This window comes from Lactuca virosa, chromosome 7 (assembly GCF_052849685.1).
Source record: "Lactuca virosa cultivar CGN04683 chromosome 7, Lactuca_virosa_CGN04683_v6, whole genome shotgun sequence".
NCBI classification, from domain to species: domain Eukaryota; kingdom Viridiplantae; phylum Streptophyta; class Magnoliopsida; order Asterales; family Asteraceae; genus Lactuca; species Lactuca virosa.
The window spans coordinates 261787969-261815889 of NC_136432.1; the positions used below are offsets into that span (position 1 = coordinate 261787969).

Here is a 27921-nt window from a genome sequence, read left to right on the forward strand (position 1 = left end):
GTTCTTTAACAAGCTTAACAAAACAATATCACCAAATTAAATTAATCCTAACCATAAAATCAATCCATATTCACAAAATCATCTACCCTAAACACAAGACAAGGGTTTTAGTTCAAAATTACAAGCAAAAACAAACTCAAGAACGAAATCCATTGGTTTAAACATGATTCAATCAAAAGTTTAAATAAGAGTAACTAGAATTTGCCTTAATCCTCCTCAAAATCAAATGTAGGGTTAATTCTTCACTTTCCAGAGCTTCCACCATGTTCTTAATCGCAGCTTGGCCTCCAAGGGTTCCAGAGAAGTACTTTGTTTCGGGCAGGAATGTCATATTTATAGACTTTTGGAAACAAGGTTGACTCGCCGAGTCCATGGGTCGACTCGCCGTGTCCTTCATTAAAACTCCGTGTACGGCAAGGACTTCCATTGCTTCGCGAATGTTCGATCCGACTCGTCAAGTCGGGGTATTGACTCGCCGAGCGCTTCAAGATTTTTGACTTTTTCCTCTTTATTTACTTCCCGAGCTCCCGATTGTTATTTCCGCTTCCTTTTGCTTCCGAGCACTTCTTCTAGGCTGAAAATACAATTTAAACGTAATTAAACACCTTTTGTTCCATATTTGCAATAAAATAGTCAAAAAGTATTAATATTCTATACAAAATACATGACTAAATATGCACATATCAAAATACCCCACACTTGACTTTTGCTTGCCCCCAAGCAAAACTGAATTTTAACATATTAGCATCACATATGACAATCCCAATCAAACCCAGCCATTATGCCAAGACCGCAACGCATGAATTTGTGTCTAAAATTTTCCTAAGGACCCCCCTCAATTCAAAATACTCACAATCCTCATAAACACTCGCCCACTTCTGTTGAACAATGCTCATTTTATGCATCCCTCCGAATCCATCCGCAGAAAACTTCCTAACCTCAAGGTATTTTTGGTCAAACAACCCAAGCATACATAATCTAGAAAATTACAACTTTGCAATACCACTATAGAGCTTATTTGGAATTCTTCACTTCTTTGATAATTTATCTTGATTTCTTTGAATTCACCACCTTTATGATTCTTGGTATCTTCAAAATTTTTGATTTTTCGTAATTTCGATCTTTTGATCTTCACTTTGAAAGCTCCAAAATTCTTACAACTTTTCTTGTAATTCTCTCTCTTTTTTTTCTCACATGTAACTCACTTTTTTTTCAAATCCTACATGCTTAAGCAGGGGCGCTCAACTTCAACCTTTATTGACTAAAGATAAAATTTTCCTAGATACATTTCTGGTACACGATGCTAAACATATTGCATCCCTCAAACTAAGCGAGGTTGTGTTTTTGTCCCACGATTTCACTAGAATAAAGGGGGCCATAAATGCATTATAACATATATTGGCTTAACTAAACATTTGGGTCCTCAAAGAATCATCAAACACAATACTAGCATGGAATCCTAATTGCTTTTACCATGATTTTCTAAATTAACCCTAGCAATTCTATGCAAAATTTCAAAATTTTCAACTAAAATTTCAACTAATGTAACCAACCCCCTACCCCACACTTAATTTATGCAATGTCCCTAATGCATACTACGCATGATAAAGAAAAATAAAGTAAAGAGGGAATTGGAACAAACTCCCCTGGGATAGTAGTGGCGAGGTTGATCGTCTTCATTCAAAGCTCCGTCTTCATTCAAAGCTCCGTCTTCAATTGACTTTAGACATGGGAACAGCTCATCCATGCCTCGGGCGTCAAATCTCATGTGGTTGACAACTCTAAAAAAGCAGGAAAATCTCTCGGAAAATTTCAGAAATTAATCTTCAAAAATGCAGTCAATTGCCGTGTGAAACATCATCAACTCATGAGCTTGAGAGGTCAAATAAGGAGCAACTCGTCGAGTTATTATGGTGACTCGCCGAGTTGTAGCGCGAAAATGGCAGAAATCATGAAACTACACGGCGACTCGTCGAGTTCTTACGTGCACTCGGCGAGTCCATCGCTGTGTGGAAAAAAGTATTTTGCTTCAAATCCGTTTTTTTTGTGTGTTGAGTAGCATTAAAATGACACTCATTCTCTTCTTTTATTCAGTATTTACGCACACTTTAACCCTCTTTATAATCGGACTCGATACTCAAACTCAAAACTTCCTTCTTTCTTGCCTAGACCCGATTCTTCCCACCATTCGATAATCCTCTAGACCCTTTTCATGCAAACCCTCATTGAAATTCGGAAAAGAACAACACACAAGTAATAAAAATGAAAACATCCTGATGATAATCCTAAAAACTAGTTGTCAAAAATTAACCAAACAAAAACACCAAACAAAATAAAAAATAGTTCCAACACAACCAAAATAAAAATAAAAAGGATAAACTAGTCCTCATCTTCCTCATCATCATCATCTCCTCTTCCACTTCCTCCCACTCCACTACTACGGGCATTGAGTCTTTCCTCCCACGTACACATATGCGGATAATTTCCCCCATCTATGTGTTGAATGTGAAAGTGTTCAAACAATTGGACATGTGACTGGTTGCCAAAATTTACCCCCCCCCCCCTTGCTAAATCATCTTGGAATTTTCGCATCTCCACATTGTACCAATCCATTGGTACTTCATCATCAACCGGAATTACTGGTGGGTCATCATGGACTTGTTCTTGTCTTTGCCTAACTCTCCTTCCCGACTCATCGCGTCCTATAACCGCATCATCATGAGGAATAGCAAAGGTCCCTCCACCAAAATCTTCAATTATTCTTGCCCTCCTAAAAAGCATAATGCTAAAAGGAGGAGTCGGGACCATTGTCAACATATTCCATGCTCCTCTTTCCATCAACCCATATGATTTCGCCAGGCGGATCACAAACATTCCGCCATTGATTTTTGAATTTTTTTCTCTCCTTGACTGCTCCCTCGGCAAAATAAGAAGCTAAACAGTACGGGAGGTTGCAAAATGTGTTTGGAGTAATAATACTCCACAAATAAAAGACATCAACATTAGGAACCTTGTCATCATCCTTCCGCATATTGATCATACTAGCAATGAGGCGGTGAATCACTCGATGGGTATATGATCTAATGCTCCCTTCTTGAGTGGACTTGGGGATATAGACTTCGTTTGCAATAGTGTTCCACCATGTGGAACCCACAACGCCCTCTGGAAATGTTTTGAGAGCATGTTCCAAGAAAGTACCAAAACCTCCAGTGTTTACTAGTTGTTGGTCATATATACCCAATCTCCAAGCAAGCTCCACCATGCTACATTGGCGGAACTCGCCACCAAGGCAAAAGGTAATGACTCCCGGATTATAGTAATCATTTCCTCCATTAAAATTGATGGTTGAGAAGAACTCCTAACACAACTCCTGAAACACCGGTTATTGGATACGGAATAACTGGTTCCATCCATCACAAGTGATGGATACTCTGTTATGTATAAATGTTTTGACCAAAAACGGGGCCAATTCTTTCTCATACCGAACTTGACCCAGCCACTCCCAATTGATTGCCTTAGGTACATAGATTTCTTTCTTTCTAATCTCCACCAATTTCTTTTTCCATCGGGACATTGTTGATTTAGATTGAATTCTTGGGAAGTTTAACCAAGGGAAATCCCCTTGGCTACCTTGAGAACATTGCCCCCGCCCGGAAAACATATTCTGCAACACATGAAAACAAACACAAACCAGAAAGCACAGAAACGTTAAAAAAAACTAGACTGTATTCAGGGACTGATTTCGACCAAATCATCCAACAAAACTCAAAAAAAAAATTCAGCGGTTTGTCTAGGGATGCATATCAAGTATTATTTCACAAAAAATTTCATGTAGAACACTCTACTTAAACAAAAATCCGTAACCCTAGAATCTAAATCAAGTAAAAATCGAGTTTTCAACATACTAAGGCCATTATTCTGCCAAAAATTAGAGCTTTAATAAGATCGAAAGTAAAAGATGTTACCTTGTTGGAAGAAAGTAGAAGGAATCAAGAGAATCAAGATGGTTGCTTGGAGAGAATGTGGCACGTCGAGTGGGTGTGTCGGCTGTGTAAAATGAAAGTGTTTTTCAATTAGGGTAAAAACCCTAATTTTATAGAATTGTAAAATTATATTTTTTCAGTAAATTAACTCGACTCGTCGAGTCAGTAAACGGACTCGCCGAGTCAGATCGCGTTTACAACTTTCTGCTTCGTAAGGACTCGTCGAGTCATTTATTTTAAAAAATTCATCATTTTACATGTTATTCACCACACCCCACACTCAGACCTTGCTTGTCCTCAAGCAATAATTTTATACAATTAAGAAGATTTAGATAGACAAATCCTAAGATACGAAAAAAACGCAAAATAAAACTAAAAAGAAAGATAAAAGAAAGCAAACTTTATTGACGGGTTGCCTCCCGTTAAGCGCTTCTTTTTAAGGAGTCTTTAGCTGGACTCATTCCCGCTCTACGTGTCAGTGGTTGCCTCCAAGTCCAGCCCTTCTTCAAGTCTTTCATCTTGTGGCATTCCTTCTTCGTATTTCTTAACCCGATGCCGATTAAATTTAAAGCTTGACCCATCTTTACTCCATAACTCAACCACTCCATAAGGATAGACATGCTATACTGAAAACGGCCCGGTCCAACGAGTGCGTAATTTTCCCGGAAAGAGCTTAAGCCTTGAATTGTATAATAGCACTTTTTGACCTTCCTTCAACCTTGCATCATTCCATCTTTTGGTCTTATCCTTATAAATTAACGAGTTAGTATAAGACTCATTCCTCATTTCTTCCAAGGCATTCATTTGCAAAAGTCGATTTGCACGCAACTCATGGGGCTCAAAATTGCATGTTTTCAAGGCCCAATAGGCTTTATGTTCAAGCTCCACAGGTAAATGGCAATTTTTACCATACACTAGTCTATAAGGTGTGGTTCCAATGGGTGTTTTAAATGCGGTTCTAAATGCCCAAAGTTCATCATCCAATTTGTCCGCCCAATCTTTTCTATTGTGCCCCACCGATTTCTCCAATATTCTTTTTAGTGCCCTATTTGTAATTTCTGTTTGTCCATTTGATTGTGGATGGTAAGATGTTGAAAATCTATGGCGTACCCCGTATTTTTACAACACTTTTGCTAGTTGATCATTAGCAAAGTGGGTTCCCCTATCACTAATTAATGCTTTAGGCACTCCAAATCTTGAGAATAATTTTCTTAAAAATTTAACCACAACTCTTGCATCATTAGTTTGTAGTGCTTGCGCTTCCGCCCAATTTGACACATAATCGACCGCCACGAGTATGTATTTGTTGCCTTTGGATGAAGGAAATGGTTCCATGAAATCTATACCCCACACATCAAAGATTTCACAAACTTGAATATTCATTTGAGGCATTTCATTCCTTGCCGATATATTACCCGTTCTTTGGCAAGTACCACATTCCTTCACGTATGTAGCAGCATCCTTGAAAATAGTAGGCCAATAAAAACCAGTATCAAACACTTTTTTAGCAGTGTATTGTACCCCATGATGTCCTCCTGCAGGTCCATTGTGGCAATGCTCTAATATGTCCCGACTTTCCTTGCCAAAAACACATCTTATGATGATTCCATCCGCACAACTCCTAAAAAGATAAGGCTCATCCCAAAAATAATATTTTATTTCGGAAAAGAGCTTCTTCTTTTGTTGATGGGTAAGGGCTTTTAGAAGGTAATTACCAGCCAAGTAATTTGCAATGTCTGCATACCACGGTTCCTCATCCACAATCACCATCAAGTATTCTTCCGGGAAGTCATCTTCAATACCCATATTATCTATCTTGTCCCTTTCTGGATTTTCTAGCCTAGATAGATGGTCAGCAACTACATTCTCCATCCCCTTTTTATCCTTGATGTCTATGTCAAATTCTTGTAATAGAAGCACCCATCGGATCATTCTTGGCTTTGCATCCTGCTTGGAAAACAAGTACTTAATAGCAGAGTGGTCAGTAAAATAGTGGTTTTAGATAAAATAAGATAAGGGCGGAATTTGTCAAAAGCATACACTACGGCTAGTAATTCTTTTTCGGTAGTGGTGTAGTTTTCTTGGGTTGGATTTAAAGTCTTGCTTACATAATAAATGGGTCGAAAGTGCTTATCAACCCTTTGGCCAAGTACAGCTCCTAATGCAAAGTCGCTTGCGTCACACATTATTTCAAAAGGCAAGTTCCAATTCGGGGCAATAATGATCAGGGCATTTGTTAACTTATCTTTCAAAATTTCAAAAGCCGCTAGACACTCTTTAGAAAAATTAAAAGGTGCATATTTTAAAAGTAATTGAGTTAGAGGTCTAGTTATTGTAGAAAAATATTTTATAAAACGGCGGTAAAAACCCGCGTGACCTAAAAAACTCCTAATGCCCTTCACATTAGTTGGTGGAGGTAATTTAGCAATTGTATCAATTTTTGCCCGATCCACCTCAATCCCCGCCTTGGATACCTTGTGACCTAATACTATGCCCTCTTTTACCATAAAGTGACATTTCTCCCAATTCAGAACTAAATCGGTCTTTTCGCACCTAGCAAGCATCAAGTCAAGGTTAGCAAGACAATCATGAAAGGAAGATCCAAAAACAGAAAAGTCATCCACAAATACTTTCATAAACTTTTCCACCATGTCGTGGAATATTGCCTTCATGTATCTTTGAAAGGTCGTGGGCGCATTGCATAACCCAAAAGGCATGCGGCGATAAGCAAAAGTCCCACTCGAGCAAGTGAAAGTAGTCTTTTCGTGGTCAATTGGGTCTATGGGTATTTGGAAGTATCCCGAAAATCCATCTAAGAAACAGTAATAACTATGGCCAGATAATCTTTCAAGCATTTGATCAGTAAAAGGTAAGGGAAAATGGTCTTTACGAGTGGCATCGTTTAGCTTTCGATAATCGATGCACACTCGCCAACCGGTTACCGTTCGAGTTGGAATGAGCTCGTTCTTCTCGTTTGTCACTACCATCATTCCTCCTTTCTTGGGCACCACTTGAACGGGACTAACCCATAGACTATCGGAAATAGAATAAAAGATCCCCGCATCCAATAGTTTGACTACCTCCGTTTTGACCACTTCTTGCATGTTTGGGTTTAACCGCCTTTGATGTTGCACTATTGGCTTTCCTCCTTCTTCCATGTTGATCTTGTGAGAGAAATAAGAAGGTCTTATTCCTTTTATGTCGGTGATATTCCATGCAATGGCACGCTTTCTTTTCTTTAAGACATGAACTAACTCTTCTTTTTCAGATTTGGAGAGGTCAGAAGCTATAAAAACAGGTTTTTGATCACCATCCTCAAGAAATGCATACTCCAAATGATCTGGTAAAGTTTTAAGGTCTGATTTCGTATTTTGTACACTAAACACGTCGAGTTCAGGTAGGTGACTCGTCGAGTCCATGCCAAAATCCCCGTGTGATCGCGATTTCTCTATCGGACTCGTCGAGTCGGTGTATCTGACTCGGCGAGTCGAGTTTTCTGCACTTATGAGTATTTCGTTTTATTCAGCTTCTTCAAGTAGTATCTCTATTTCCCTTATGTCCCCTTCAGCATCAAAATTGTCTTTGAAGGCAGTGGAAAAATTGTTTGACTTGTCTTCCTTCCATTCTTCCATTAATTCTTCCAACATATCCACCGAAAATGTCCTATCATCACTAAACCTTGTGTGCTTCATGGCTTGATCAACTCCAAATGTAACTGATTCGTCCCCCACCCTAAGGGTAAATTTAGAATCTCGCATGTCTACTATAGCACTCGCGGTATTAAGGAAAGGTCTTCCAAGTATGATCGGGACTTGAGGATCCGCTTCCATGTCTAGAACTATGAAGTCTGCTGGGAACACAAATTTATCAACTTTTACCAATAGGTCCTCACATATCCCCCTTGGAAACGTCACCGTTTTATTAGATAAGTGAATTGCCATTCGAATTGGCCTTGGCTCCAGAAGGTCTAGTTTCTTAAAAAATGAATATGGCATGAGATTTACACTTGCCCCTAAGTCAGCCAATGCATGTATAGTTGCTAAATTTCCGAACTGCCAGGGCAAGGTCAGACTACACGGGTCACCTTTCTTCTTAGGCGGTTTGTTCAGCATGGCGGCTGAGCAATTTTCATTGAGAACTACCTCCTTCACTTCTTCCATCTTCTTTCTATTCGTAAGAATCTCCTTTAAAAATTTGGCATACTTGGGCATTTGTGCAACTGCTTCAATGAAGGGTATATTAATTTGAAGGGCTTTGATGTGTTCCAGGAACTTTTGATAATCTATATCATGCTTATCCTGTCTAGCTCGGCCTGGAAATGGTAACGGAGGCTGATAGAGTTTAACATGAGACTCTCATTTCTGTTCAAGTGGGGGACTCGTTGAGTCGGTGTCTTCGACTCGGCGAGTCGAGTCGTGTTTCAGCGATTTTTGCTTTTCTGCTTCCTTCTATTGTACCAGTTTCGGATCTTCTTGCTGAATAGGGGTCATAGGAGTAATAATCTTCCCACTCCTAGTTGTCACGATATTTATATGTGCACCTCTCGGATTATTTTCGGTATTACTAGGAAGTCCACCCGGTTGTCTCTCGTTTATTTGTAGTGCAAGTTGGCCTAGTTGTTTTTCAATGTTCAGAATAGATGCTTGCTGATTCCTTAGCAGAGTTTCTTGATCCATCATCATTGTGTGGTGTTTTTTAATCATGCCTTGGTGATCCCTTAACATATTTCGTTGCTCTTCTATTGCAGCGTCGGTTTCATTATGTCTCTTCTCGGATGCAACTACAAATCTTTTGAGCATGTCCTCCAAATCAGATTTCCTTTCTTGCACCGACTCCACTTTTTGATAAAAAAAAACCCTTTCTTTCTACTTATAATTTTCCTCCTTTTCCTTTTTGTATTCATCATATGGTAGCCATTCTTTCTTAGGTTTTCGCCATCATCATCATATCTATCACCGCTTGAATAACACACATGAGCTTTCTTGTTCCCGTTCTCTTCAAGATCACAATCTGTAGTAAGGTGAGGCCCTCTACAATTTTCACATCCCACTCTAATGGCATGGATGAATTGGTCCATCTTAGTCATTCTTCGGTCCATGCTCTCCAATTTTTCCATCATTGCTTCCATATCATCGGTAATTGAGTTCACCACACCTCGAGTTGTGCCATTCCTTGGGTTGTGATATTCTCTAGAGTTCTTAGAGAATTCTTCAATTAGTTGCTTTATCACCGGGGGTGGCTTCTTCTTGAGTGGTCCTTGTGAGTCAAGGAGCTGCCTCGTTGTCACGTTTACTCCGTCATAGAAAATGGAGACTTCTTGTTGACTATTTAGATCATGATGTGGGCAGTTCCTTAGTAAGCCTTTGTATCTCTCCCACGCCTCATAAAGTGATTCGCCAGCTTGTTGCTCAAAGTTTGATATGGCTTTCTTCAACTTTCCTATCTTTGATAGAGGGAAAAATTGATCAATAAATTCCTCACGCATCTTAGCCCAAGTAGTGATGGATCCTGGGGGGAGTGATTTCAGCCAATCTTTCGCAGCTCCTTTGAATGTGACTGGTAGCATACGAAGCAATACGGTGTCTCGGTTCACATTAGGAACATTGAAGTAGTCGGCTATGTCATTGACCTCGTCAAGATGCTTGTATGCATCTTCATGATTCTTCCCGAAGAATGGGATTTCCTTAAGTTGAACAATTATGTGGCCCTTAAGTTCAAAGGTAGCAGTTGCGGGAATCGCGGGTTGCACGAGTCCTGGGCCGGTGTCGTCACGCATCCTTTTCTTCCATTCACCCATGGGAACTTCATCGATGTTAGCCATGGTGTTAGCTAGTTCGCCATCTATGTCGCTTCCTTCTTTAAATTCGCTTTCTTCCTTTTCGGTTTCGTACTCGGTATTTTCCTTCGTGTTGCTGGATTCTCCTACTTTCTTGCCGTTTTTCTTGCTAAAAATAGATTTGAGATTCTTCAACGGTGGATTCTTCGATGTTGCGGATTCTCCAACGGTTTTGCTTTTGTTTTTCCTTAGAGTAGCTTTCGGGTCTTCAAGTGGGGGAATCAAAGGTGTGCCTCCTCCTCTGGTCATAAACGTACTGCAATCAAAACAAAAAACACGCTTAAAAAGAACAAAAATGAACTAAAAACGAAACTGGGAATTCGCTTTGGACTCGTCGAGTAGCTTCGACTGCACTCGTCGAGTTCAAGGTTAAGACATAAAAAAAATTTAACAAAAACTAAAAAATAGCAAACCTAATACGTAATCCTAATAACTAAATTACTAATGCAGTAACTTTGTGCAAGATAAATCTCACACAAAGGATCGATAACACTAGAAATTAGAATTAATTTTTGAACCGTTCCCCGGCAACGGCGCCAAAAACTTGATGCGCGTGAAACTAACTAGTTTTATTCCTACTTTTTTAATGTAAATTAGACACACAAAAGGCAGTGTACCTGTCTATTGGTGCTATAGTTAAGCAAGCAGGGTATCGAACTCAGGGAACGGTAATTAATCTAACTACTACATTATCTAAAGAAAACAATAATAAAATATAAGGATTTTCTCTAGTTTTACAAGACTAGAAACTTAACGAACACTTAAACTAAGCAACTAACAGCTAAGCAAGAAAAAATTAACCAAATTAAATAGTAAAAGAGACTTCTGTTTAGGTTCGAATAATTTGATCCTATGGTTGATTTTATGGTAAATGTAATGGATTAGTTTTTCTTTGGATACCGATTAAGGTGATTAGGTTCACGTTCGCTATTACTAGTCCTTAGAAAACAGATTAATTCAAGCAGTGGCCAGTTGTCTAAATTAATGAATTTCCTAGTTTATTAATTCGGGTTAAGTAAGACTTGTAGTGGTTAATTAAATTGGTCGTTCAATTAACCTCTTGTTGATGGTTCGTCACACAAGCTCACACATTAATTTTTCTATTTTCTAGTTAACCCTAGTTTCACATTCGCTATTCCTAGGCATATAACAATGTTCTCACATAAATCATACGGAATTAGCAATTAAGAAATGTTCATGCAACTTAATATCCTGGTTAATTAACTGAAAATAGTTGTAATTAACCTATAAGGTTCTTTAACAAGCTTAACAAAACAATATCACCAAATTAAATTAATCCTAACCATAAAATCAATCGATATTCACAAAATCATCTACCCTAAACAGAAGACAAGGGTTTTAGTTCATAATTACAGCAAAAACAAAGTCAATAACAAAATACATTGGTTTAAACATGATTCAATCAAAACTTTAAATAAGAGTAACTAGAATTTGCCTTAATCCTCCTCAAAATCGAATGTAGGGTCAATTCTTCACTTTCCAGAGCTTCCACCGTGTTCTTAATCGTAGCTTGGCCTCCAAGGGTTCCAGAGAAGTCCTTTGTTTCGGGCAGGCATGTCATATTTATAGACTTCTGGAAACAGGGTTGACTCGTCGAGTCCATGGGTCGACTTGCCGAGTCCTTCATTAAAACTCCGTGTACGGCAAGGACTTCTATTGCTTCGCGAATGTTCGATCCGACTCGTCGAGTCGGGGTATTGACTCGCCGAGTGCTTCAAGATTTTTGACTTTTTCCTCTTTTTTTACTTCCCGAGCTCCCGATTGTTATATCCGCTTCCTTTTGCTTCCGAGCACTTCTTCTAGGCTGCAAATACAATTTAAACGTAATTAAGCACCTTTTGTTCCATATTTGCAATAAAATAGTCAAAAGGTATTAATATTCTATACAAAATACATGACTAAATATGCACATATCACTCGACTATCTTAAGGAATGTGGAATTGTTTCACAATTGACACCACCAAGGACACCACAGCTTAATGGTGTGGCTGAGAGGTGCAATCGAACCTTGTTGGATATGGTTTGTTCCTTGATGATTCGAGCTTCGTTACCTATCTTATTCTGGGGGTATGTCTTAGAAACTAGTGCACATATCCTTAATCTAGTCCCAACTAAGAAGGTTGCCAAAACACCTCACAAAATATGGACAGGGAAGATTCTCTCGTTAGCACATATCAAGGTTTGGGGTTCCGAGGCTTTCGTATGATGAGAGACTCACGACAAACTCAAACCTCGTAGTGAGTGATGTACTTTCATCTGCTACCCGCAGAAGTCCTGTGGGTATCTCTTCTATAGACCGAGTGACAATGTTGTCTTCGTTGCAAGGAGATGGGTTTTCCGCGAGAGAGAACTCATATGCCAAGAGGACAGTGGGAGGCAAATTGACCTTGAAGATCTTCAAGATTTAAGTGATGAAGGAACCTCAAACACTAGCACTCAACCCGCGGAAGAAACTCTTGTTGAACCAATTGACGAGTCCTTACCTCTGAGACGTTCGAGTAGAGTTAGAATGGCACCTGAGTTTTATGGTTTCCGTAATACTATAGATGGTGATACATTTATCAGTGATAGTACACTGGTAAATTTGGATGAACCTAACAACTACAAGGAAGCCATGGCAGGCCCCCAAGTCAACGAAATGGAAAGAGGCGATTGACAGCGAGATTCAGTCCATGTATGACAATCAAGTTTGGAACTTGGTTGTCAATGTATCAGGTCGTAAGATGGTTGGATGCAAATGGATCTTCAAGAAGAAGACTGTGACATCCCCAATTTCACGTCCAGAAAATACCGATTTTGTTTATGCTTTCATAATAACATCAGAGTAAACTTTCAAAGAAAAGTGTTGCGGAATTTGATCCCAAAACAAAATATGATAAAGATTTATCAAAACATTTCCTTAAAGAAATGTATTTTATTTGTATTACAAAACTCAGGATGTCAGCATCGATACAGATCAAAAGCATAAACCAAAAGACATCCTAGGCCACAAAACAAAATTGGCCTAAAAAACAACAGAGGCCTTACAACATTCTATTTATTTTCTATTGGCCTAAAATCCATAATCTCTCGTCAGTTCATCCAACTATGATGCGGAGCTGTAAAACAAGAAATTGAGTGGGTCAGGCTGGGGAGCCTGGTGAGCATATAGGGTTTTCAACCCACAATAAATAAGTTTATTAATTTCATCCAACCAAACAAACCAGATTACATGTTCCCGTTATCCTCACTTTACGTCCCTAAAGCATCTAATAAAAGGGACCTAGCCTAAAGAATTTCATCGGGGTGACAACACTGCTTAGGGGATACCTCTGCAATTTATGTCAAATAAGGCAACCATGAGGGGGATGGAGTACAACTGGTGAGCACGTAGTTCAAATAAACACCTGCAGGTTGCGAGCCTGCTAGCGTTCCACTGGACTGTCTAGCAAAGTCTGTGGTCGTCATCGATACTCTGCTAGATGACTCGACCATCGTCAAACCGAGGCCTCTCATCATTTTATTTCATCACACACCACCTATTACATCTACCCATGCTTTACCCAATATATTTTTAGATATAAAAAAATATACAGTTCAGATATGAAAATGAAGTTTAAATCATTCATACATCATAGATCTCAAGTATAAAATACACACACACACACACACACACATATATATATATATATATATATATATATATATATATATATATATATATATATATATATATATATATATATATATATATATATATATATAGTTTAGTTCTGAAAAGTTTAAATCTGAAGTGAGAAAGTCTAGATCTGAAGGAAAAAGTTCAGATCTAAAAGAAAAAGTTTAGATCTGAAGGAAAAAGTTCAGATCTGAAAATAAAAGGTTTAGATCTGAAAGAAAAAGTTCAGATCTGAAAAGAAAGAGGTTTAGATATTTCATCCAACATGGATCTCGAGTAAACAGATAACATATATATACACATAGCACGTAATTTACATAAAATACTTCATATCTATGTGTATGATCAAAGTGACTATACACTCACTTGATAAGGTGGTGATTCCAACTTGGACAGCGCTTCGCTTCGACGAAACCGGGAGGTTTTCTTGAAAACCGGGCTCTGCACGGGCAGAGTTTCAAACTGAAAAACTATTTTTCTCAGAGCTTTCGGGCACTCCGGGGCTTTCTTCAAGTGCTAAGGAAGTTTCCTAGGCTTTTGGGGATGTTTTGGGAGGTTTAGAGAGTGAGTAGAGAGGGAAATAAAGGGTAAAAAGTGTGAAAAACGAAGGAACTCTTGGGTGGTATTTATACGCTGAATAACTGCTGAACTCGACGAGTTTTTGGTCTATAACTCGTCGAGTTGGTGCCACGTTTCGTCATCTGGTGCGGAGAAAGCAATGGCTCAGATTGCGCCACGTCACCCAGTTCATTGCAGTACCCAGCCGATTTCTAAACCCGTAACTTTTGCATACGAGCTCCGTCTTCGAAGTTCTTTATATACACCCGTAGATGGGAACATGATCTACAACTTTTGTTTAGACTCCATCAGCTAATTCTCAACTGATTTTAAATTTAATAGTATGAGAAGATTACACTGCTCAACGACCGTGTAGAATTCATAACTTCTACATACGGACTCCATTTTCGACTGTCTTTTTATTGTTGAACTCCTATTAATGAGATCTTCAATTCTCATTTAGGCTGTGTCGGCGAAAAATTGCTCGATCTAAAATTTGAACTCTGAGTTGTACACTGTTATGCCAAATCTTAAGAAAATTCAGAACGTCCTCACACGAAGTCAGATTTGGATGTTCTTTTTATGCATGCTCCTGGTTTAACGTATAGTACGACTTTCGTTTAGATTTCTTAGGCTAAAAAGCAATTTAACGTAAACTCACTTTTTACGTCACACAGCGTCATGTCGGTTTTGTCGCGAAACTTCGAATGGTCATAACTTCTTCGTTACAACTCGGATTTCGGCGTTCTTTATATATTTGGAATCCTTTTCACGACCACTACAACTTTCTTCATAGATATCAGGCTTATTTAACGTTTTATTTTTGACGCTTATTTTTATTATATCTTTACAAACAAGTATTAAATCACATAAAATCACATAATTCACATAATATTTAAGGAATTCATCTTTATTACTTTAAAATAGGTTACAATGGTTGACCTTCACTATTACATCATCGAATTAATGCTTAGCCCCAAAATACGGGCGTTACAATTCTCTCCCCCTTAGGATGATTTTGTCCCGGAATCATGCATCTGCAAACAAATGTGGATAGCGACTCATCATGTCACTCTCCGTTTCCTAGATGAGATTTGGCACATTCGAATGTGTCCATTGCACGAGCACTAAGTCGACCATCCTGTGTCGCAACTTCTTCGTCTTATGGTCAACAATCGCATCCGGTTCTTCAATTAGCCTCTTGTTTTCATCCATCCTTAACTCGGAAATTGGAATTATGTCGGGAACTTCTCCCGTGAACTTCCTCAAATAACACACATGGAAAGTGTTATGAATACCATCTAGTTCTTCTGGTAGTTCTAGCTTGTAGGCTTGGTTCCCAATCCTCTAAAGAATTTTGAATGGTCCAATGAACCTTGGACCCAACTTTTTTTTTCTAAATCTTATAATCCCCTTCCACAGTGAAACTTTAAGCAAAACCGAATCTCCAACTTTAAATGTCATCGGTTGTCTCTTCTTGTCAGCATAACTCTTTTGACGATCCTGAGCTGCTAACATCATTTCCCTAATTATTTTCAGCTTTTCAGCAGTCTGATGGACAATCTCGGGGCCCATAAACTGCTTTTCTCCAGCTTCAAGCCAACAAGACGGCGTACGACACTTGTTTCCATACAAAGCTTGATAAGGTGTCATCTTGATGCTCGAATGGAAACTATTATTGTAGGAAAATTCTACCAGAAATAAATGTGCATCCCATTTACATTGGAATTACAGGGTACATGCTCTCAGCAAATCTTCAAGTGTTTGAATCGTCCTTTCGCTCTGACCATCGGTCTGCAGATGGTAGGTTATATTTAAACAAAACTTGGTACCCAATTCCACTTGTAGACTCCTCCAAAACCTTGACGTGAAACGGCTATCACGGTTTCATACAATTGTTAAAGGAACACCATGAAGTCTTACTACCTCCTTCATGTAAGCATTTGCGAGCTTGATCATAGACCATCTCTCATTAGCTACTATGAAGTGTGCACTTTTAGTGAACCGATCAACGACCACCCAAATCATGTCGTGACCGTCCTTCGTTTTGGGCATTTTAGTGATAAAAATACATGGTAATGTCTTCCCATATACCCATGGGTACATGTAAAGGTTCTAAACTCCCATATGGTTTCTGATGTTGTGCCTTAACTCTCGCACAGGTTACACACTCGGCCACATACTTTGCAACATCGAGCTTCATCGTCGGCCACCAGTAGTAGGGTTTCAGATCCTATACATTTTTGTGCTGCCGGGATGAATCGAGTACATGGTCTTGTTGGAGCATTGGTTAGTCCAAACGACATAACCAAGAACTCATAGTGTCCGTACCTCATTCTGAATGCGATTTTCTCAATATCCAGCTCCCTCACCTTCAACTGATGATAACCTTGTTGGATTAGTGTCTAAGTCCATAACTATATTTGGTATGCACTTGACACGAGAGTAGCATGGTCCATTTGGGTTGCATGGCACCGAAACAATATGAAGGATGAATAATTGAGAAGAGGTTATTTATGATTTATTAATATATTATAAGTTCTAATATATTAATATGAAATCATATTATTTAATTAGTATTGATCAAAAATTAATTTGGAATTAATTTTGTGATCAAAAGAGACTAATTAAATATATGAGGATTGATTGTGTAAATCATTCATTCTTATAAAGTGGGCTTATGATCCATAGTTCTTTATGTTGGGCTAAACCCATGTGGTGACCCATGGATACTCCATGGAGGTTAAAACCCATGAAGCCTAAGGAATGTGGAAAGTCATGCACATTAGGGTTTACATGGTGTAAACCTAGTTGTGTCACACTATATAAGAAGCCTCATAGCTACCAAAATCGGCACCTAAGTGGAGACACAAGAGGGCTAGCATATTTTTAGTGCAAGTAATCTCCTCTCAAGTTCCTCCATTGTTGGTGGTGTTGTGTGATTCTATTTGAGGTGCAACACTTGGGGCACTACGTTCTTAAAGGCCAAACTCAAGAAGTTCTACAAACTACAACAAAGAGGTAATTTTTTAACTCATTATTATGTTGTTTATGTCAATTTCATGCTAGTTGTAGGCTTAATGCTTTGGAAACAATATTGCATGTATAATTAGATAAAACATAGATCCAAAGCATTTAGGGTTGTATGTGCACCATAGGATGTTGTATTATACTAAAACCCATCAGTGGTATCAGAGCCTAGGGTTGTTTTCCATTATACTTTATGTTTTATTGGTTTTCAAATAAAAAAAATCGAAGTTTATGCATTCTGGACAGTGAACTCGCCGAGTCCACTCAGAAACTGCGCAACTCAGCGAGTCCAGTTCATGTACTCGACGAGTTGGTGCCCCTGTGTGCATATTTTCGAGTTTTATGGCCTGTTTTTTACTAGAATCATTACCACAAAATGTTTTGGTTCATAAAATTTGATTTTGTTGTTATGGTAATGTTGATTCTCATCCAAAATAAAAGATAATTGTCAAAGTTTCATGTTTTGTATTAGTTTATATGATTAGGCTAATTACATGAAATTTGTTTGATATGAATTGTCTTGTTCTTATGAGTTTAATTAGATCATAGACAAATTGTTTGATTTTGTTAGTTACAATATTTGATCTAAATGTTTTTGATGAAATCCATAACTTGTCCTCAAGTTATGGAAAGTGAAAAGCCTCATTTTTAAATGTCATCATAAAATGGTTTTAAGTCTCCATAACTTGTCCTCAAGTTATGGAACTTGAAGAGTCTTTTACATAAATCTTTTTATGAACTTCATAACTTGTCCTCAAGTTATGGAATATCAAAAGTCTTTTCATAAAGCCTATATTAAACTCATAAGTTATGGATACCAAAGGTTTTTTAATAGTTCAAAACTTGCCCTCAAGTTTTGGAATTTGTAAAGTTTCACTTTTGAAACATTTAGTTCCAAACCCTAGAATTTTAAAAGTTTAAAATTTAACCATTATACTATTATAATCTTATAGGTTTAATATATATATATATATATATATATATATATATATATATATATATATATATATATATATATATATATATATATATATATGTATATGTATGTATAAGAGTAAAGTCAGTCTTACTGTTAGTAGACCTCATTCACGAAGTCAGTCTATAAGGGGGGTATAAGGTTACTACCTATAAAATGGCAGTCTGATGGGTGTCCACTCTCGCCCACCGCTTCCATGACTGGTGGAGGGTTGTTAGCCGAACAGGTTTGACAGGACATAATTTTCATTAAAAGTATAATGATAACTAAAAAGTAACTAAACTTTATTAAATTCCCAATCTTAGTTACTTTAGGAAAATGTGAATATGGTGCTAACCCATGAAATTGCACTTTGCACCTTGTTAAGTCGTTAGTGGAGCGCGTGTGGTTAACCGACACACTAATTTGGGACTGACAGTGTGTGGAAATGGTAGCTTGATGTTAATCATAGATCAATGGAGTGTGTGTGGTTAACCGCCACATTGATTAGGTGGTTGTAACATTGGGTGTACAAAGCTAATTTGCATGGTTATTCACACCTTGTTTGTGATCCTCGGCATCCCAGTCACAAACTTGAAGGGCAGAATCTAGATTTAAACATACTATTGAATAGTTCAATGAATCTCAAAGGATCTAGAAATTTCAGTCCATTTAAAAACTAATGTTCAATTTCGTTTTTCATGGTGGAAATTGGTAAATCGTCATTTAACTAAACTTGAATTTCTCTCGTGTAGATGTCTAGTTCAGACAACTATGGTCTTCCAAAATCTTTTGGAAAAAGCTTTCCTCATCAAGATGATATTCCACAAGACAATCAAGGTGAAAGATTAATCCCTTATTTGTACTGTAGTGGAACTTCACTTCCTCTACCTTCTACAATAATTCTCCCTAACCCACAAGTTCAAGGTCACTCAAAGCCCTATTGGCAGTAAGGAAAGTCTGTATGTGTTCGCGTCTTGGAAATGAAATTGGCTGTTGACTGGGTTCTTCAATCACTTCCCGAGTCATATAGTGAGTTCATTAAGGACTACTATGTGACAGACCACGACATTGAAGGATTTTGAGCATTCTAACACTCATAAGGTGTACATGCAACCCTAGAAACCTTGGATCTATGTTTTAGTAAGATACATGCTAATCTGATTTTCCAAGGTTCTTAACCTAATTAGAATGGCATGGGGAACTTTGAAACATAAAATCTAGTAGGAGAACATACCTTTCTTGTTGCTTGGATTCCATGAGAACCTAGTGAGCCTAGTACCTCAAGTGTGATGCCTCAAATGTTTCACACAACACCACAACTCTTGGAATAACTTTGAGGGAAGTCCACACTCACTCCAAATCGGCTAGCCCTCTTGTTCTTTCTTAGTGGCCGATTTTGCTAGCCATGGAGCTTCTTATATAGTGTTCCAAATGTAGGGTTACTCCATGTAAATCCTAATGTGCATGGCTTTTCATATTCCATGATCCATGGGCTTATAACCTCCATGGACTATCCATGGAGCACCTTATGGGTTTTAGCCCAACTTAATAAACCATGGATCATTAGCCCACTATATAAGAATGAATGATTTACACAATCAACCCCATATATTTAATTAGTCTCCTTTTGATCACCAAATTAATTCTTGATCAATACTTATTAAATAATATTATTAATATATTAGAACTTATAATATATTAATAAACCATAAGTGTCCTTTCTCTCATTTAGTCTATCCAAATGTTGCAATGCCATGCAACCCAAATGGACCATGCCAACCGGGTAAAGTACATTCCAGAAATAGTTATGAACTTAGACACCTAATCCAACAGTCTCCCACTTGGATAAGTCTAATAACTATAACTACAAGAATGACTTCAGGAACCGATCAGCAATCGCAGCTCTTTCAAAGTCTCGCGGAACTGAGATGATGATGATACACCATTTAAGATAAGTGATCATATAATCCTCTGTTCTAGATATCAGCCGGACAAATACATGGAACAATGTATTACTTATTGTCCAGCAGTTTGTTTCCCGATTTTTGATTTGTTTGACATAGAACTTAATCGAAGACATCAATTTAGTTCTGACTAGGCCCCGTACATAGGTCACAACAAAATCATTGAGGGTCCCAATTATCGCTTCTAATCCAGGAAGGAACAGATAAACATCGACTCATATGCTTGTTCTACTACTTGTTGAATTATACACAAAGGCACGTTTTATAACATCGAGTTACCAATGCATTTTCATACAATCAATGTATAACCAACTCATAGTCAACAACTCATATCTCTAGGTTTGAAGACTTATATGATATTACTGTCTCACATCACTCGAGATAAATTCCATGAAGTGATACAAGTGAGCGTGGGTTGAATCCAATACTCAGAACTTATGAGCACTCATGAATGTTGTAGCAATTCTTGCTATGTCCAACACTTTAGACATCTACAAGCCAATACTCAGAACTTATGAGCACTCATGACAGTCTCGATTCATATCTACTTCCAACATATGACCGACTGTGGAGAATTTGAATAATATGATATACCATAACATAATTATTCTGGAAGTCAAAACATGCAAAATGAAATGATAGTAAATGATTGACAGAAGATGGCAAAACTTTACCTATAAATAAACAACAACTTTTATTTATCATCAAATGTCAATTACACTTTGCAAATTTGAAAGCTATCTAATTTCTAAAACTAATATCATCCTTTAGCCCTATGCGCCTCGCATGCTGAAGATGCTTAACCCTACCCAGTCCCTTCGCGAGGGGATCTGTTGGGTTCTCATCCGATGATACCCTCTTTGCCACGAGGAGTTCTTCTTCTATTTGATGTCTGATGAAATGGTATTTTCTGTTGATGTGTCTGGATCTTCCGTGATCCCTTGGTTCCTTGGCTAAGGCAACTGCACTTTCACTATCACAGAAAATCTCCATAGGATCCTTTATAGCTGGTACAACTCCAAGGTCTCCAATGAAGTTCTTTAGCCATATAGCCTCCTTTGCTGCCGCGCTTGCTGCTATATACTCTGATTCGCAAGTTGAATCAGTCACTGTCTCCTGCTTGGAACTTTTCCAAGTATTTGATCCTCCGTTTAAGGTAAATACCCAGCCTGACTGAGAGCGGAAATTATCCCTATCAGTCTGGAAGCTAGCATCACTATACCCCACTACTCTCAAGTCATCACTCCCTCCGAGGGTAAGGACCATGTCCTTAGTCCTCCGCAGGTACTTGAGAATGTTCTTTACCGCAGTCCAGTGAGCCTTGCAAGGGTTCCCCTGATATATGCTGACCATGTTCAAAGAAAAGGCCACATCAGGACGAGTACAAGTCAAAACATACATGATCGAGCCTACAGCAGAAGCATACGGTACTCGACTCATCTCACCTATATTAGCCTCTTTACTCGGGCTCTGAGTCTTACTCAATCTGGCGTTTCTCTGGATCGGTAACTCTCCTTTCTTGGAATTCTGCATGCTGAACCTATTCAGCACCTTATCCAAGTAGGTACTTTGACTAAGTCCAATTAGTCTCTTACTCCTGTCTCTCAAAATCCTTATCCCTAGGATATAGGGAGCTTCACCAAGGTCCTTCATAGCGAAACACTTCCCAAGCCAGGACTTCACTTCCTGCAGAGTTGGGATGTCATTTCCTATGAGTAGTATGTCATCCACATACAATACCAAAAAGCTAACTATACTCCCACTATCCTTGACATATACACAGGACTCATCTTCGCTCCTCGAAAAGCCAAACCCTTTGACTTTCTCATTGAAACAAAGATTCCATCTGCGAGGTGCTTGTTTCAATCCATAGATGGATTTCTCAAGCTTACACACTCTATTAGCGTATTCTGTACTGACAAAACCCTCTGGCTGATTCATGTAAACATCCTCAGCTAACATTCCATTAAGGAAAGCGGTTTTGACAACCATTTGCCATATTTCATAATCATGAAAAGCAGCAATGGCTAACATAACCCTAATAGACTTAATCATTGCTACTGATGAAAAGGTCTCATCATAATTAACTCCCAGAGTTTGAGAAAAGCCCTTTGCAACCAGTCGTGCCTTATAAGTGTGTACATTACAATCCATATTGGTCTTCTTCTTGAAGATCCATTTGCACCCGACTGTCTTACGACCTGGTACATTGTGAACCAAGTTCCAAACTTGATTGTCATACATGGACTGTATCTCGCTGTCCATAGCCTCTTTCCATTTAGCAGCCTCAGGGCCTGCCATGGCTTCCGTGTAACTATTAGGTTCATCCAGACTTGCCAGTGTGCTATCACTGATAAGTGTATCACCTTCCGCAGTAATATGGAAACCATAGTAATGCTCAGGTGCATTCCTAACTCTCGTGGAACGCCTCAGAGGTACAGACTCGTCAGTCGGATCAACAGGAGTTTCCTCCTCAGGTTGATTGATAGGGTTTGAGGTTCCTTCACCATTTGACTCTTGAATTTCTTCAAGGTCAATTTGCCTCCCACTGTTTCCTTGGCTTATGAACTCTCTCTAGCGAAAGACTCCTCTCCTTGCTACAAATACCACATTATCACTGGGTCTGTAGAAGAGGTAACCAAAAGATTTATGTGGGTAGCCGATGAAAATACACCGCTCTCTCCGAGGTTCGAGCTTATCGTGAGTCTCGCGCCTCACGAAAGCCTCGCAACCCCAAATCTTGATGTGATCTAGATTGGGAACTTTTCCAGTCCACATCTCGAGAGGTGTTTTGGCAACCTTCTTTGTAGGGACTAGATTAAGGATATGGGCAGCAGTCTCTAAGGCATACCCCCAAAATGAGATTGGTAGCGAAGCTCGACTCATCATGGAACGAACCATGTCCAATAAGGTCTGATTACGCCTCTTAGCCACACCATTCAACTGCGATGTCTTGGGAGGTGTCAATTGTGAGACAATCCCACATTCCTTAAGATAGTCAAGGAACTCTGTACTAAGATACTCACCACCTCGATCGGATCGAAGCATCTTAATGTTCCTGCCCAACTGATTCTCCACTTCCTGTTTAAACTCTTTGAACTTTTCAAAGGTTTCTGACTTATGCTTGATTAAGTAGACATATCCATATCTACTATAATAATCAGTAAAAGTCACACAGAAGCGGTTAACATTCCTTGTGGCAGTTCTGAAGGGTCCACGCACATCAGTATGTATGAGATCCAACAAACCCTCACCCCTAGCACAAGTACCAGTGAAGGGTGACTTTGTCATTTTCCCAAGCAAACAAGATTCACAACTATCATCCGACTTTAGGTCAAATGACTCCAAGACTCCATCCTTTTTGGAGTTGGCCTATGCGTTTCTTGCTTACATGTCCAAGACGACAAAGCCATAATGATGTTTTATCCAAGCTAGTGGAAGAATCAATACACAACACATTATTTCCTAGGTTATCTACAACCGACACAGTTTCATATACACCATCACAAGGTAATGCTTTAAAATAAAGAACATTATTAAATAAAGCATTAATACCACCACATTCATTATCAAACGAAAAGGTAAAACCTTGTTTGTACAAACCATGAAAGGAAATAATGTTTCTCACCATTTCAGACGAGTAACAACATTTATTCAAATCTAATGTTAACCCACTACTTAGCAACAAAGAATAAACTCCAATCTTGGTGACAGGTGAAGCTTTCCTATTCCCCGTGATTAATTTTATCTTCCCATGCTCCACATTCTTACTTCTTCTTAGTCCCTGCAAATCAGAACATATGTGAATACCACAACCTGTATCAAGGAACCAAGAATTAGAATAGGGTGAGTTATTAGACAATAGTGTAAATACCTGCATGGTTGGGTTTCACTTTCCCATCCTTAACATCTTGCAGGTACTTTGGGCAGTTTCACTTCCAGTGCGACTTTTCATGGCAATAGAAGCATTCAGCCTCTTTAGGGTTCGCAGAAGGAGTGACAGAGCCTCTTTTGGTTCCACTCGAAGAGGAACCATCAAGGGACTTTCCCTTGGTACCCTTCGAAGGGCTCTTCCTCTTCTTCCCTTTACCTTTCCCGATTGCCAAGACAGGGGCCGCGGTAGGAGTAGGAGTGGTAACAACCGATTTACCTTTAAGACCACTTTCCGCGGTCTTCAAAAGTCCTTGACGTTTGCTGAGTATAACTTCCTCCTTGTTCATGTGATAGGTCATCCGAAATTGATCATAACACGAAGGTAAGGAGTGCAAAATGATGTCAATTGCCAACTCCTCGGGGAAGTTCACATTCAATTTCAGCAAACGATCCACATAGCTTTTCATTTTCTGCATGTGGCTCGTGATGGGTTCACCATCCTTCATCCGGGTTGTTATCATGGAGGAGATGATGTCGTACCTCTCTTGAGGAGCACTTTGATGGTAGCGGTCCATCAAGTCCCGATGCATCTCAAAAGGGTAATATTCCTCATAGGACTTTTGGAGATCGGTTGTCATCGTGGCCAACATGATACATGCCACTTTGGTGGCATCTCTCTCATGATTCCGGTATTCAGCAATCTCCTCAGGAGTAGCAGACGACTCATCAAGTTCCTTAAGCTCCTTGTCGAGGACATATTCCTTGTCCTTGTAACGAGTGACCATCCTAATGTTCTGGATCCAATCCATAAAGTTGGAACCATCGAAGATGACTCTCCTACAAAGGTTCATGAGAGAGAAGGAGCCGGTAGGGTTTGAGCCAGAAGCATCATTGTTGGAAGACATCTGAAAAGAAAGAAGGAAAAGTTTAGATTAGATATAAAGATAGTCCTTAATAAGACAACCAAATGTAATATTAAGGCTAGAACCCAACACAATATTTTATAACTTAGAAGAGGGATGTCGTAATCCAAGCTATAAAATATTTGAAGGTAGGTGAATGACGATTCACGAATTTCCACCATGAAAAACGAAATAAATTATTAGGTTTTAATTGGTTTTCAAACTCCTAGATTCTTTTAAGATTCATTGAACTTTTCAATGGCATGTTTCAATCTCGAATGTTCCCTTCTAGTTTTGTGACTGGGATGCCGACGATCAAAGAACAAGGTGTGAATTAACCATGCAAATTACTTGGTACTCTTAATGTTTATCACCTAATCGATGTGTCGGTTAACCACACGCGCTCCACCGATCTATGATAAACCTTAAGCCACCCTTTGCCTACCTTGTTAAGTCCAGGTTAGTGTGTCGGTTAACCATAGACACTCCACTAACGACTTAAGCAAAGTGCAAAGTGTAATTTCATGGGTTAGCACCGTATTCACATTTTTCCTAAAGTAACTAAGATTGGGAATTAATAAAACCATTTAGTTACTTTTTAACCATCATACTTTTAATGAGGATTTAAAGTCATTTTCCTACCCGTTCGGCTAACGACCCTCCACCTGTCAAGGAAGCGGTGGGTGAGAGTGGACACCCATTAAGCTGCCATTTTATAGGCAACAACCTTATACCCCCTTATAGACCGGCTTCGTGAATGAGGCCTACTAACGGTAAAACGACTTGATCTTATATATATATATATATATATATATATATATATATATATATATATATATATATATATATATATATATATATATTTATATATATTAACTTATAATATTATAAAGTATAAGGGTTGAATTTTAACTTTTAAAATTCTAGGGGTTGGAACTAAAGTTTTCTAAAGTGACTTTACATGTTCCAAAACTTGGGGGCATGTTTTGTAACTATTCAAAACTTTTCAACTTCATAACTTATGAGTTATTAGTTTATTAAAATGAAGACTCTTCATTTTATGTAACCTATGTGTTCATTAATGGACTTTAAAAGGAGTGACTTTTGGTAATCCATAACTTGAGGACTAATTATGGATTCCATTAAAACACATAATGATAAAAAATTAACTAACAAACAATTTGCAAATAATTCCTATGATCTACTAAAACTCATAAGTTTATGAACATTTCAAGAATCATATAAACACATATAAAACATGAAATTATGATAATAGCCATTGTAAATGGATTAGCATAACCATTACACCATCTAAAGCAAGATTTATAAGCCAAAACAGTTTAGGGTAATGTTTCTAGTCCATTTCCAGCAGCAAAACTTGAAAATATGCATTCAGGGCCTCCTACTTGTCGAGTGAAAGAACCTACTCGACGAGTAGGATGAAGTAACACATGGACTCGTCGAGTCCCCCCACAGACTCGGCGAGTTCACTCAGCAGAATGCAGAAATCTTGAGTTTTTTCAACAATTTGCATCAAGTATCAAGAAAACAAGCCTAGGCTCTGATACCACTGAAGGGTTTTGAGCATTCTAACACTCCTAAGGTGTACATGCAACCCTAGAAACCTTGGATCTATGTTTTACTAAGATACATGCAAATTTAATTTTCCAAGGTTCTTAACCTAATTAGAATGGAATGGGGAACTTTGAAACATAAAAGCTAGTAGGAGAACATACCTTTCTTGTTGCTTGGATTCCTTGAGAACCTTGTGAGCCTAGCACCTCAAGTGTGATGCCTCAAATGTTTCACACAACACCACAACTCTTGGAATAACTTTGAGAGAAGTCCACACTTACTCAAAATCAGCTAGCCCTCTTGTTCTTTCTTAGTGGCCGATTTTGCTAGCCATGGAGCTTCTTATATATTGTTCCACATGTAGGGTTACTCCATGTAAAACCTAATGTGCATGGCTTTTCATATTCCATGATCCATGGGTTTATAACCTCCATGGACTATCCATGGAGCACCTTATGGGTTTTAGCCCAACTTAATAAACCATGGATCATTAGCCCACTATCTAAGAATGAATGATTTACACAATAAACCCCATATATTTAATTAGTCTCCTTTTGATCACCAAATTAATTCTAAATTAATTCTTGATCAATACTAATTAAATAATCTTATTAATATATTATAACTTATAATATATTAATAAACCATAAGTGTCCTTTCTCTCATTTAGTCTATCCAAGTGTTGCAACCCAAATAGACCATGCCAACCGGGCCAAGTACATTCCACAAATAGTTATGAACTTAGTCACCTAATCCAATAGACATGACCCTTATTGATCTTACCTATTTGCTTGTTGCTGCTGAATCAGCAATGATTTGGCGCACTGGTAAAGAAAATTTTGTTGGAAGATCTACTTCCCAAACTTCCATGGACATTGACAATGGAAACATTGGAAGTCCAGAAAAAGATTTCTCTTTCCAAGGGAAAGGGAAAGGATGAGTCTGTAATTGTCCCGTGTACCATTCCCAAAGAGTCCATATGTTTCTATCACCAAGAGAAGGGGAATTGGTTGCGAAGCTGCCGTATTTACCTGAAAGACCACAAGGATGGTAAAGTCAGAGTGTATGACTCTACTTCAGGTAAAGACCACTGTCTACCTCTATTACATTCCTATTTGGAGATTCTTAATACATGATGTGACTAGGTCGCATTTTTATGTTGTGTAGAATCGAAGAAATGAAAGGGAACTTAAAGGAAGAGTAAGCTGATTCTGATCGTGAATAGATGGATTTCGATCGCATGGTTCGATGATCAGAATTTTGAGTTGCTGATTAAGAGTTATGATAGATTGCTTAGGAATACATAACAACATAGTTTTCATTTGTATTTGCATTGTAAGGAAAAGTTTTTCCGCAATTTTATAAATAAAAGAAATTTTTTTGAAATTTATTTTATTTTAAGTTTCCTTACAATAGGATTTGTGAAAATTGTTATTTATGTGTTTCCATTGATAGCAATGGATTTGATTCCTTCGTTTGTGGTAGTGTCGAGAATTTGCCAAATAAGGAAAGATTCTTATCACCCAAGTTTCAGTTGGATAGAAACTTGGAATCATGCAACT

At 38.3% G+C, this 27921-nt stretch overlaps 1 protein-coding gene and 1 non-coding gene across 2 annotated transcripts; one reads left to right on the forward strand and one right to left on the reverse strand.

Moving 5' to 3' along the window:
* Nucleotides 1-7501: 7501 nt before the first annotated feature.
* LOC145127744 (uncharacterized) lies at nucleotides 7502-9780 on the reverse strand. Its single transcript, XM_079062880.1, has 3 exons — nucleotides 8940-9780; nucleotides 8441-8820; nucleotides 7502-8314 (listed from the first exon to the last, which is right to left on the reverse strand). Exons 1-3 carry the CDS (start codon nucleotides 9778-9780, stop codon nucleotides 7502-7504), a joined length of 2034 nt encoding a protein of 677 aa, XP_078919006.1.
* On the forward strand, nucleotides 9314-9420 carry LOC145128031 (small nucleolar RNA R71). Its single transcript, XR_013716634.1, has one exon. It is a non-coding gene; the product is annotated as a small nucleolar RNA R71 (small nucleolar RNA).
* Nucleotides 9781-27921: the final 18141 nt, after the last annotated feature.

Bases quoted from the DNA above. Each gene is read 5' to 3' on its own strand.
- LOC145127744 (XM_079062880.1), bottom strand. From the start codon at position 9,780: ATGGGTGAATGGAAGAAAAGGATGCGTGACGACACCGGCCCAGGACTC. The intron at 8,821-8,939 runs GTGATAGATATG...TTTATCAAAAAG, and splicing joins TCATGTGTGTTATTCAAGCG to TGGAGTCGGTGCAAGAAAGG. The intron at 8,315-8,440 runs GTACAATAGAAG...AAACTCTATCAG, and splicing joins AGCAAGAAGATCCGAAACTG to CCTCCGTTACCATTTCCAGG.